The sequence below is a fragment of the Pan paniscus genome, chromosome 11 (genome assembly GCF_029289425.2).
Source record: "Pan paniscus chromosome 11, NHGRI_mPanPan1-v2.0_pri, whole genome shotgun sequence".
In the NCBI taxonomy this organism is placed as follows: domain Eukaryota; kingdom Metazoa; phylum Chordata; class Mammalia; order Primates; family Hominidae; genus Pan; species Pan paniscus.
Window position 1 is genome coordinate 84729828 of NC_073260.2, and position 13707 is coordinate 84743534.

At 38.8% G+C, this 13707-nt stretch overlaps 1 protein-coding gene across 9 annotated transcripts in view; it reads right to left on the reverse strand.

Moving 5' to 3' along the window:
• The window catches only part of AGTPBP1 (ATP/GTP binding carboxypeptidase 1), a 195882-nt gene that overhangs the window by 48797 nt on the left and 133378 nt on the right, over positions 1-13707 (reverse strand). For all 9 annotated transcript variants that reach the window (XM_034967480.3, XM_034967478.3, XM_034967479.2 and 6 more), the window contains one exon: positions 1058-1145. In XM_034967480.3, coding sequence (XP_034823371.2) covers positions 1058-1145 — 88 coding nt within the window. The remainder of the gene's footprint in view (positions 1-1057; positions 1146-13707) is intronic.

Genomic DNA, 13707 nt, shown 5'->3' on the forward strand with positions numbered 1-13707 from the left:
AAATTCACCATACAGAAATGTCAGGATTGAACTTAGTAACAAATAAACAAGGGTGCCAAGTGGAATCAACAGTGAACATTAGCTGGAAACATTTGCAGACACACAGTAAAAATGAGAAGCAAGATACATGAGAATCCTCGAGTACTTAGAGGTGGAGCTGAAGAATAATCAAACTATTCCACAGAAGTAGGAAATTATTTCTAGCACTTATTTATTTTATTTTATTTATTTATTTATTTTGAGACAGAGTCTTGCTCTGTCACCGAGGCTGGAGTGCAGTGGTGCGATCTCGGCTCATTGCAACCTCCGCCTCCCGGGTTCAAGCGATTCTCTTCCCTCAGCCTCCTGAGTAGCTGGGATTACAGGTGTGCGCCACAATGCCCAGTTAATTTTTGTATTTTTGGTACAGACGGGGTTTCACCATGTTGGCCAGGCTGGTCTCGAACTCCTGACCTCAGGTGATCTGCCCACCTCACCCTCCCAAAGTGCTGGGATTACAGGCATGAGCCACCACACCCAGCCTCTAGCACTTATTTCTAACTTGCTGTAAGTAGATCACATATTTACAGTCAAAGATGAACTGTGTTAAGCTGATGTACTGTATTTGGAACACATCTCCAGTTAACATTTTGGAAATTAAAATGAAGTAAATATTTGTGTGTTAATATAAAAAGGGAAAAGATAAGAGTTATACTTGATATCATAGGAACAACAAAAAGCCACTGCAAATTATTACTCGTAATTTCTATTTTCAGTTTTATTCAATAAAGTTTCCTGAGTTTTAAAGCTGGAAAAGCTGAGGACACATAACTCTCTAAGTGGTGGAGACACAGCCTGGACCTAAGTTTGTCTGCCTATACAACACATTTTACTTCTACTATATACACTCCATAAGTGGATCTCAAGTTCAAAAGGACTCTTTAGAATTACTAAAGCATAGCACCACAATTCAAAGTATGCAATAATAACTCTACTGTTTCCTTTTACACTGAAACAGGATATACTTAATACTGCCTTCTGTAAGCTGACGTTCTATTAATATTCTTAAAATACTTACTTATAGTAACAAATGTCAGTCCCCATACGAATCCACCATGGTCTGGCATTTAATGCTTCCTGAACCGAATACATGAGTGGTTGCATACCTTTGAAAGAGAGAAAAAAAGACAGAAAATTATTTTCATAATTTTTGAATTAAAAATTAATCTTGCCTTTGTAGAAAGCACCAAACATTCAGGAAAGCAGAAGTAAATTACATTTCAGTTTTTTAGTATGTATTTTAAAAATCTGATGCATTTCTTAAACATCCCAAGTCAATCAATGATATGCTTTTATTTTTTAGTTTAATACAGGATTACAACTTTAGAGTGAGAAGTCATTAAACTCTTTTCTATTAAACTTTCTACATGAAATCAATTAAAGATAATATATTCCTTATAAAAAGTGAAACAGCCAAAACATATGTAAAGACATAAGGTACAATCACCCCTCTAACTCTCCGTGGATTTCCATCTACACTGAAATTAATGGGAAAACACCACCAAAATGGCATCTTTGCTTTCCTCCCCACTCTTCTCCATACATATATGTGTTTGTAGGAGAGAAAACGAAGAGGGACTCAAAAATATAAAGTATACTTTCTTGGATATTCTTAGAAATATATTTTCCACATGAACTTTAAAATCACCTTACCTAATTACTAAATGATATATTAGGTTTCTAAATGGAACTGAATTAAATTCATGTTAATTATAGAAAGGCTGACAATTTTTATTGAGATCTGGTTTGACTTGCCTTAAATTCTAACTTAAGGATAGAGTCATTTTTTTTTTCCTGGTACAGAATAATTTTATTAAACTTACCTGTGAGTATTTTTATAAGATTCTTTTTTCCTTTTCCATTTCTGACTGGTTATTCCAACAATGAAGCACTATTCATTTATTTTTTGTATTTATCTTAATATTCACGTTATCAAATAAACTCACTAATTTTAACAGGTTTTTAGTAGTCTCATGGATTTTTTAGTAATATAATTAAAATATTTTATCTCCTCTTCTAGTATTTATATCATTTATTTCATTTTCTCCTCTTACTACATTTAGATAAATGAAACCTCAAAAAAATTATGCTGAATATAGTGGTAAGAACAAACAATTCTTTTTCATGACTTGAACCAAAATGTTTTGCCATTCCATGTAATATTTGCCACTTTTTTGCAAATCAACTTTGTTATGTTTAAGTCAAAAATAGCTAACAATGAATAATTTCTGTATGTGAGACACTGCTCTAACGTTTTTTACATGTATTAAATCCTTACAACCACACTTAGGTGGTAAATGCTATTATTATTCCCATAACTTGAGTAGTTCCACCATAATTTTTATTATACTTCACAGTTTTAATTACTTCATCAAATGCCTTTTCAACATCTAATAATAGAATCAGATGGCTTTTCTCCTTTAAACTGCTGATGCAATAAATTATGTTGACAGGTTTCCTATCCTTGAACTATCTTTGCATTCTAAGAAAATGCTACTCTTTTAACACTATGTGACTAAGTTAGCTAATATTTAGAATTTTTCCATCTAAGTTCTTAAGATGATCTTTCTTATTTCAATTTACTTTTACCAAGTATTGGTAAGATTATACTAGCTTCAGAAAACTAAATTTTAAAACTTTCCATCACTTATTAGAATAAATAATAAAAGCACCATCTATTTTTTAAAGGATAAATACAATTCAGCTGGAATACCATGTCAATATGGTAGCATTAATAAACATATTTTTAAAAATTTCCCTTCAACAGCTATAGCTTTCACTTTTTCCTCATCGCTTTTGGTATTTCTCTCTCTCTCTCTCTCCCCTGATGTCCCTAAGTTTTCAGTTTCTTTATCATGTTATATCATTTCTTAGAATCCAGTCCACTTTTTTTAAAGTGTATTTCCAGGATACCACTAACTTATAATTCTAATTTGGATGAGTTGCTTCCTAGGAAATCTGATTTCATCTTGTTATTTCTTTTCACTGGACTCCCAGATTAGTACCACTTGTTCTTGTATCTCACATCTTCATCTCGGGTTTCAAATGGGATCCTAGTGAATCAAAAAATCAATCTTGTTGATTATATTATTCAAATTCTCTATAGCCTTACTTATTTTTGTCTTCTTGATATGTCAAATTCTGAAAGGAGTACTTTAAATTCTCATAAATGTTTTCTAATCAAGTTGTATTTCCTGGAGATTTCTGCCCTGCTTATGTAGGTGCCATGTGGCCAGGGTTGTTGTGCTGTGTAAAGGTTTACAGCATCTTCAAGGATTGCAACTTGTAAATACAAAATATCTGTCTTTATGCAAGTCAGTGTTTTTGACCCTGACGTTTTAGTCTGACATTATTATTTATTATTATTATTTTTTTCCAAAATGGAGTCTTGCTCTGTTGTTCAGGCCGAAGTGCAACGGTGCGATCTTGGCTCACTGTGACCTCCACCTCCCAGGTTCAAGTGATTCTCCTGCCTCAGCCTCCCAAGTAGCTGGGGACTACAGGCGCATGCCACCGTGCCCAGCTAATTTTTGTATTTTTTGGTGGAGATGGGGTTTCACCATGTTGCCATGGCTGGTCTCAAACTCCTGACCTCAGGTCATCCGCCCGCCTCGGCCTCCCAGAGTGCTGGGATTACAGGCGTGAGCCACCGTACCCGGCCGACTGACACTAATATTAACCACTTTTGCTTTATTTTAATTTCATTTGCCTAGTTCATCTTCGTCCATTCGTTTTCAACCTTGTCACTGAACACACACACGCGCGCGCGCACACACACACACACACACACACACACAGTGGGGAGCAGGTGAGAGAGGGAGAGAGGGAGAGAGAGGGACAGAAGGAGAGAGGGAGAGAGGAAGAGAGGCAGAGAGAGATCCCACTAAACTGTGTTACTTTCAATCTCTGACCTTTTGAGGGTACTTCATGGTTTATTCATAGTTGGTGATAACGGATATACATTTCATTGTATTCTCTCCATCTTATTTTCTACTTCTGATACCAACAAATGCTTTTATTGTTCTTCCTTACCATTTTATTTTTATTGGTTTGGTGGCATTGCTCCACATTTTCTTTTCTTCCTTAATTTGGAAGCCTTCTATCATGCTTTTCAATTCTACTTTTCCACCCTCATAGTCATGATTGATATTTTTCTAACACTATATTAAATGAACTAACTAAGCCATCCCACTGACACAAGTTAATTTTCACTTCTCCTATATTACCCCCCTTAGAATATTTTTGGTTAACACGTTTTATAAGTTCCAATACTTCTATCTTGAGACCTTTTACTCATTTTGTTCAGAAAGAGATCAGATAGCATATTTTCTGAATTACTGTTTTTGAGACAGACCTTCACTCTGTACATTTTCTGAATTCTTATAAACGCTGACATGCAGTTTGTTGGCAGTGACAAACAATTTACAGATTCTTCAAAAGACATTTGGATGTCCACTGGCTTCCAGTGCTATAGATGAACAGTCCAATACTAGTTTAATTTTTTTAATATGCATAAAAATACAGTGATTAAGAGCATGCAATCTGCAACCAAACTTCCTGGGTTTGAATTCCAACTTCACCACATACCAGATGCATGATCCTGGCCAGACTATTAACCACTCTACGCCCCCATTTTCTCTTCTGTAAAGTGAGGGTGACAACCTCACTGGGTTGTTTGTTGTGTGGATGGAAAATATCACATGTGTTAGCACTTGAACAAGGCCTGGCATACGGCAAATATTCAATGAATGTTAGCTACTGGTATTACTATTATCATTATTTCCTTTTAAGTAACCTATTCTTTTAAAGTGGAAGCATGTTAAAATTTTCTCTTTATACTTGAAACTCAGAAATTTCACTGGTACATATAAAATAAGTCTGCCTTCCTGATCCCTTCCTGGGACTCAGTGAGCCACTTCAATCTGAAGTTTTGACCCCTCCACTCACATAAAACTCACCATAACACAAAACTCATTATAATAGTTTCAACAGTGACTACAGGAGACAGAGGAGGGGCTTCAAGATGGCTGACTAGAGGCATCTGGCACTTACATCCTCCACAAAGCAGCGCAAACAGTGAGTAGATAACCACACTTAAAATAGATCATCTAAGACAGAACACTGAAACTCAACAGAGAAGTAACAAGAACACCTTAGACAAGGAAGGAGAGGGAAGGCAGGCAGGCTACTTGGCCAGGAGACCAGGGAGGCTTCCCAGTACAGGAAAAGGGTAAGTGAGATTCTCAGTGGTCCACATCTGCACTACAGACTCCTCCAATCCTAGCCAGGGGGGAGCCCTCCATCCTCACAGGTCCCAAGACTAACACAGGGAGCTGCTTCGAGACTGCACAAAGGTATTGCTCCAGAGAGTGAGCTCACACGGGGTGTGACCTAAGCAGCAGCAGCACTGGCACGGTTTTGAGAACCCAGCCCCCACTCAACTGCATCCTGCCCCGAGGCCCAACAGCCTCTGCCTCCCCAACCCACAGCCACCAATGCCACAAGCTGCTGCCACTGAAACCTAAGCAACAGTCACTAGCAGAGACCCCACTTCCCAGCAGCAAGCTGTCATGCATTTGCACGTGCCCAGAGGACAGGGTCCCCTACCCACAGCCACCACCACTGCTGATTGCTGCCACTGGGGCCAAAGCACAATTCCCTGGCAGCAACTCCATTGCCCTTGGCAGTGTGGTCACCCTATATTAACACACGCCTTGCAAACAGGCTCCCAGGTCCCCAGCTGTCGCCTGGGGCTGAGGCACACATTCCCCAGCCACTCGCCTACACCTGCTGCCACTGATAGCAGCATAGCAATCCCTAGCAGCAGGGCTGAGGAGCATTTGCAAGCGCCCTGGGGGCAGGCAGACTTCCCCAGCCCACCAGCACTGCTGCTGCCCTCACTCAAACACTCTAAGGGGAGCCTAGGGATCACCCAGCCGTCCTCATTACAGCCAGAGCCCCTGTAAATCACGTGAGGGGCTTGAGGACAGGCCTGCCTGGCCTGGCTCCCCCACCATCCCCAATACCAGAGCATACCTGGGAGCCTAGGGATCACTCAGCCATGTCAACCAGCGCTGGCACCTGAGCACTCCTCCCAGGGGTCTGAGGATGGGCCACCTCATCTGCCACTACCACCACAGCTGGCACACACCCACACATACCATCTGTGGGTCTGGGGACTGGACCACCCAGCCTGTCACAGCCACCACCAACACAAGCACAGACTGCTTAGGAGGCAGAGGGTTGTCCCACCACTGATCCTCTCATTGCTCATGCTATGCCTGCTGCTGAGGAGCCAAAGGACCCACCCACCTATCTGGCCCAAAGCTGCAACTGCCAGCATCTGAGAAAGCTGCATGGGGGCCCAAGAACTGGCCCATTTAGACCCACTAACACCAGTCATGCTGGGTCCTAAGGACAGGAATCCTTGGCCTGCTGTTGCCACCACTGGTGCCCAAGGAATGGCCGACCTGGCATCCTCATTCCCAGCAAATTTCACCACAGCCACCACTAACAACCACACCCAAAGCCAATGAAGAAATTACAGGGGCCACATTACTGCATCCACCCAGAATCAAAGCCACAGTGCCCTATCCAGCCAATATCATAGACTTGCCTTCAGAAAAAAGTCCTCCCCATGAAAGTAAATAAAAAAATTGGAAGATGCAACTGTTATACCAGATGTGCCAATAATAACATAAGGACACAAGAAACACGAAAAAACAAGAAAATAGGACACCTCCAAAGCAACCAATAATTCTCCAGCAACAGATTCCAACGAGAAAGAAATACATGAAATGCTGGAAAAGTAATTCAAAATAATGGTATCAAAGAAGCTCAGTGAGATACAAGAGAACAGATAAACAATACAAAGAAATCAGAAAAACAATTCAGATGATAAGTGAGAAATTTAACAAAACAGATATCATTTTTTAAAAAGCAAACAAATACTGGAACTGAAGAATATTCATTAAATGATAGAAAAAATATATTAGAGAGCTTTGACAATAGACTAAAGCAGAGGACAGAATTTCAGAACTTAAAGACAGGTGTTTTCAAATAACCCAGTCAGACACAAATAAAGAAAAAAAGAATAAAAAAGAATGAACAAAGCCTACATGACATATGGCACACCATAAAGCAAACACATATTCAATTTTTTGGTGTTGCAGGAAGCAAAGAGAAGATGTGAGGGAAAGTAAACCTATTTAACAAAATAAACAGCTGAGAGGCAGAACAAGATGGCCAAATAGAAGCCTCCAGTGGTCACCGCCCCCCACTCCATGCCCCACAATAGGAACACCAAATTGAACAACTATCCACGCAAGAAAGCACCTTTTTAAGAACCAAAAATCAGGTGAGCGATCATACCAAGGAAATGCACTGAAGAGGGTAGGAAAGACAATCTGGAGTTGCTCACACCACTCCCGCAGTCCAGCCCCAGTGGCCACATGGAGCAGAGAATCTGTGTGCTTCAGGGAGAGAACATGCAGTGACTGTGGGACTTTGCATTGGAACTCAGTGCTGTCAATGTCACAGCAGAAGGCAACACTAGGCAGAACTCAGCCGGTGTTCACGAAGGGAGTATTTAGACTGACCTAGCCAGATGGGAATTGCCCATCCCAGCTGTCAGAACCTGAGTTCCAGCTAGCCCCACCACCGAAGACTAAGGCACTCTGGCGTCCTACATAAACTTGAAAGGCAGTCTAGGTCACAAGAACTGAAATTCTGGACAAGTCCTGGTGCTGTGCTGGGCTCAGAGCCAGTGAATGTGGGGTGCATGTGGCCCAGTGGGACACCAATCAGAGCAGCCAAGGGAGTACTCACATCACTCCTCCCCCAATCCCAGGAAGCACAGCTTGTAGGTCCAGGAGAGACTTCTTCTTTCCGCTTGAGAGTGGAGACAGGAGAGTAAAAAGGTCTTTGTCTTGTAACTTGGATACCAACTCAGCCACAGTAAAACAGGGTACCAGGCAGAGTCCTGAGGCCACCATTACAGGCCCCAGGCCCCAGGTGACATTTCTAAACACACCCTGGGCCAGAAGAGAACCCACTGCCTTAAAGGGAACAACCCAGTCCTGGCAGGATTCATTACCTGCTGGCTAAAGAGCCCTTGGGCCTTGAATAAACATCAGTGGTACCCAGGCAGTTCTCACTGCAAGCCTTGGGTGAGACATAGAGCCATGCTGGCTTCAGGGGGTGGCCACAGGGAGGTAATACTTTTGCTCAAGGAAAGGAGAGAGAAGAGTAAAGGGGATTTTATCTTGCAGCTTGGTCACCAGCTTGACAACAGTACCAAGAGGGCTCCTAGGGTCCCCAATTTCAGGCCTTGGCTTCTGGACAGCATTTCGGGACCTGCCCCGGGCCAGAGAGGAGCCTGCTGCCCTGAAGGGAGAGACCCAGGCCTGACACCATTCACCACAAGCTGACTGAAGAGACCTTGTGCTTTGAGGGAACATCGGCAGGAGCCAGGCAGTACTCAACGCAGGCCTGGGATGGTGAGGGATATGGGAAAAGACTCTTCTGCATGAAAAAAAGAGATGGAAGAGTGGGAAGAACTTTGTCTTGCAGTTTGGGTGCCAGCTTAGCTGCAGTAGAATAGAACACCAAGTAGATTCCTAACATTCCCGACTCTAGGCCCTGAATGCTGTACAGCATTCTGGAACCTGCCCTGGGCTGAGGGAAGTTCATTGCCCTAAAGGGTAGGACACAAGCCCGGCTGGAAAGCCCTTGGGCCTTGAGTGAACACATCAGCAGTAGCTAGGCAGTGGTTGCCATGGGCCTTGGGCAGGACCCAGTGCTATGCTGGCTTTGTGTCTGACCCAGTATAGTACCAGCGGTGGTGGCCACAGGGTTGCTTGAATCATCTCTCCCCTAGCTCCAGGCAACTCAGCACAGAGAGACAGACTCTGTTTGTTTGGGAGAAAGTAAATGAAGAGAACAAGAGCCTCTGCCTGATAATCCAAGAAATTATCTTGTATCTCACCGAAGGCCACAAAGGTGGTATCTCTACAAGTCTGCAAGAGTCACAGTGTTACCAGGCTTGGGTCCCCCCTAATGCAGATATGGCTGCAGTGACCAAAGATTTAGATCACAACACTCAATTCCCTTTGAATATTTGGAAACCCTTCCCAAGAAAGATGGGTACAAATAAGCCCAGACTCTGAAGACTGCAATAAATACCTAGCTCTCTTCAATGCCCAAACACCAATGAACATCCACAAGCATCAAGACCATCCAGGAAAACATGACCTCATCAAATGAACGAAGGCACCAGGGACCAATCCTGGAGAAACAGAAATATGTGATCTTTCAGACAGAGAATTCAAACTAGATGTTTTGAGGAAGCTCAGTGAAATTGAAGAGAACAGAGAGAAGGATTTCAGAATCCTATGAGATGCATTTAACCAAGAGACTGAAATAATTTTTAAAAATCAAGCAGAAATTATGGCACTGAAAAGTTCAACTGACATACTGAAGAATGCATTATAGTCTCTCAACGGCAGAATTGATCAAGTAGAAGAAAGAATTAGTGAGCCTGAAGACAGGCTATTTGAAAACACACAGAGAAGACGAAAGAAAAAAAAGAATAAAATGAAGTATGCCTACAATATCGAGGCATACTTCAATATCCTCAAAAGGACAAATTTAAGAGTTATTGGCCTTAAAGAGGAGATAGAGGAAGAGATAAGGTAAAAAGTTTATTCAAAGGGATAATACCAGAGAACTTTCCAAACCTAGAGAAAGATATCAACATTCAAGTGCAAGAAGGCTATAGAACACCACGCAGATTTAACCCCAAGACTACTTCCAGCCATTTAATAATCAAACTCCTAAAGGTCAAGGATAAAGAAAGGATCCTAAAAGCAGCAAGAGAAAAGAAACAAATAACATGCAAAGGAACTCCAATATATCTGGTAGCAGACTTCTCAGTAGAAACCTTACAGGTCAGGAGAAAGTGGCATGCCATATTTAAAGCACTGAAGGAAAAAAGCCTTTGATCCTAGAATAGTAAGTACATCCATTGAAAATATCCTTCAAACATGAAGGAGAAATAAAGACTTCCCCAGACAAAAAAAAGCTGAGGGAATTCATCAACATCAAATACTTGTCCTACAAGAGATGCTAAAGGGAGTTCATTCTGAAAGAAAAGGACATTAATGAACAATAAGAAATCATCAGAAAGTACAAAATTCAATCGTAATAATAACTACACAGAAATATACAGAATATTATAATACTGCAATCGTGGTGAGTAAACTACTCATATGTTGAGTAGAAAGACAAAAAGATGAACCTATCAAAAATAATGATAAAACTTTTCAAGGCATAGAATAATAAGATATAAATAGAAACAACAAAAAGTCAAAAAAGTGAGGAGGGATCAAATTAAAGTATAGAGTTTTTATTAGTTTCCTTTTTACTTGTTTGTTAATGTTTGTTTTTACAATCCATGTTGTCATCAGTTTAAAATAATGGGTTACAAGATGTTATCTACAAGCCTCACAGTAATCTCAAAAAACCTACAACAGATACACAGAAAATAAAAAAAGAAATTAAAAAATATCACCTGAGAAAATCACCTTCACAAAAGGGAAGATAGGAAAGAAAGAGGGAAAGAAGAGAGGACCACAAAACAATTGGAAAACAACAAAATGGCAGGAGTAAGTCCTTACCTATCAATAACAATGAATGTAACTTGACCAAACTCTCCAATAAAAGGAAACAATCAACAGGGTGAAGAAACAACCTGTCGAATGGGAGAAAATATTTACAAACTATTTATCTGACAAGGGATTAGTATCCAAAATATACAAGGAACTCAAACAACTCAATAGTAAAAAATAATCATAATAATCTCATTAAAAAGTAGGCAAAGGACATAGACATTTCTCAAAAAGAAGATATACAAATGGCCAACAGGCATATGAAAAAATGTTCAACATCACTAATCATCAGGGAAATGCAAATCAAACTACAATGAGATACCATCTTACCCCAGTTAAAATGGCAATTATTCAAAAGAGAAAAAAAAAAAAAAGATGTTAGTGAGGATGTGGAGAAAAGAGAACTCTTACACACTGTTGGTGGGAACGTAAATTAGTGTAGTCACTATGGAAAACAGTACAGAAATTTCTCAAAAAACTAAAAATAAAACAACATAAGATCCAGCAATCCCACTACTGGGTATTTATCCGAAGTAAAGGAAATCAGTATACTGAAAGGATACCTACACCCACCCCATGTTTATTGTAGCACTATTCACAATAGCAAAGACATGAATCAACCTCAGCATCCATCAATGGATGAATGAATATAGAAAATGATATATATACACAATGAAATACAATGTGGCCATAAAAAATGAAATCATGTCCTTTGCAGCAACATGGATGGAATTGGAAGTCTTTATGTCAAGTGAAATAAACCAGGCATAGAAAGACAAATATTGCATGTTCTCACTCATATGTGGTAGGTAAAAAAGTTGATCTCACGGAAGTAGAAATTAAAATAATAGATACAAAAGCTGAGAAGGGTGTGTGGGAGGGATAAGAGGGGTGAAGAGAGGTTGGTTAATGAGTGTAAATATGTAGTTCAAGAAAAGAAATAAGTTTTAATGTTCTATAGCAGAGTTGGGTGACTATCAGTAACAATATATTGTATATTTCAAAATGGCTAGATGAGAGGACTTAAAATATTCCTAACATACAGAAATGATAAATCATCAAGGTGATGGATATCCTAAATACCCTGACTTGATTGTGACACATTCTATACATGTAACAAAATATCACATATACCCCATAAATATGTGCAAATATTATGTATCAATTTTTAAAAGTTAACTATATAAAGTAGTGAAAGGTTCAAGTTAAGGTCAAACAGCACTTTAGATTTGTCTCATGTGTTCTAATGTTATAAAAAACAATTATTATTACATTACATTTAAAACAATGTATTCTCATATCACATTTAAAACAATCATATTAAATGCTGGTCACAGTGAAGTTAGCTATATTTGGATATTCTGACTGTAACAAAAACCATTTGGACAAAGTAAGTTGCCCCAGCAAGAATCAATCAAATGAGGTAAACTCAGACTCAATAAACCAGTCTATTCAACCTGATATAGTATGGAAAGCCTATATCTGAGCAAGATTTATTCATTAGTGAAAGGATAAACCTTCATGTATGTAAAACAAGTGTGCTTAAAACTGTAAATTTTTTGCCTCAAATATAGATAATCAAAATATTAAATTGCCAGAGTGCCAATGGCACTAGCCCCTAATAATATCCAAGTAAAGGCCAAAGTTTTATTGAGAACATGGTTAATATTATGTGCAAATACAAAGAAAGATGAGGTGTTTTAGGTCATAATCATTAATGTACTATAAATCACAGATTTGTAAAATGTTGGAGTTGATGTTAACACCCTCATTTAACAGATGAGGAGAACAAGAAAAGTTTAAAGTGGAGCTCTAATAAACCTGAAGGCATCTATCATAAGCTGCATGTTATTTACACCCAATGACTCTACGTAGAAAAAAATACATGCTTCTAACACGTCTAGTATTACAGCTGCGATTTCAGATTCAGATTCAGGTGGCTGCCATTATCCTCCAGTCTCAGAATTTGATTTTTCATCCCAACCAAAGAAGAAATAAATAAATTCAATAAGTAGCACATATAAAACCACACATGACCCAGGCCTTCAGCATTACTAGAAGACAGAATATAACAAACTTTAAATTGTTTATAAATAGTAAAATGAGCAAAGATATAGAGGATGGAACAACAAAATCGGGGTTGAAATCTTTAAAGTAGATTTTAGAATAAAAAATATTTAATGAGAAAAAGGAGGAATTTTATAATGACAAAGTCACAATTCATAATGAAAATATAATAATATTTAATATCAATGCATCTGATAAGATCAACCTCCTACATAAAGCAGAAACTACAGGAGATATAAGCAGAAATCGACAGGGACATACTATTGATATAGTCTTCAAAACACCACTCTCAGAATAAGATAGAACAATTGAACAAGAAAACAAAATATAGAGAACCAAATGACATAATCAATGTGGCAATTTTTACATCTAAATGTCAAATGTCTCATCCTGATACAGATGAAAAATACATCTTCTTATGTGAAGAAGATATATTCTTTATTATCTTCTCAACAGCACATGATACATTCATAAAAATTGATAATATATATGACAATATATTATCAGCAAATTTTAAGCAAAGATATCTTCTTTGCTTGGAATTTGATGATAATATATTAAGATATAATATAAGATGATATAAGTAATATATCTTCTCAATAGCACAATACATTCATAAAAACTGATAATATATTACATCACAGGGAAAACAACACCAAATTTCACAAAATAGAAATATTACAAACTCTGGTCACAGTGTACTAAAACTAGAAATTACAAACAAAATGAAAAAAACAAACAGGGAGGGAACCCACGCAGGAGGATGGAAGGAAGAATAATTTGGGATATCAGACCCTCAATAGGGTGGAGGAAGGCATCTGTCCAAATAGACAACAGGGAGATTGTTACATAAACTGGAATTGATCAAACAAGTTAATATATTACGGACAATGGGGCCCAAAATTATCTCTGTTGGAGAAGAAAGTTGTAAATA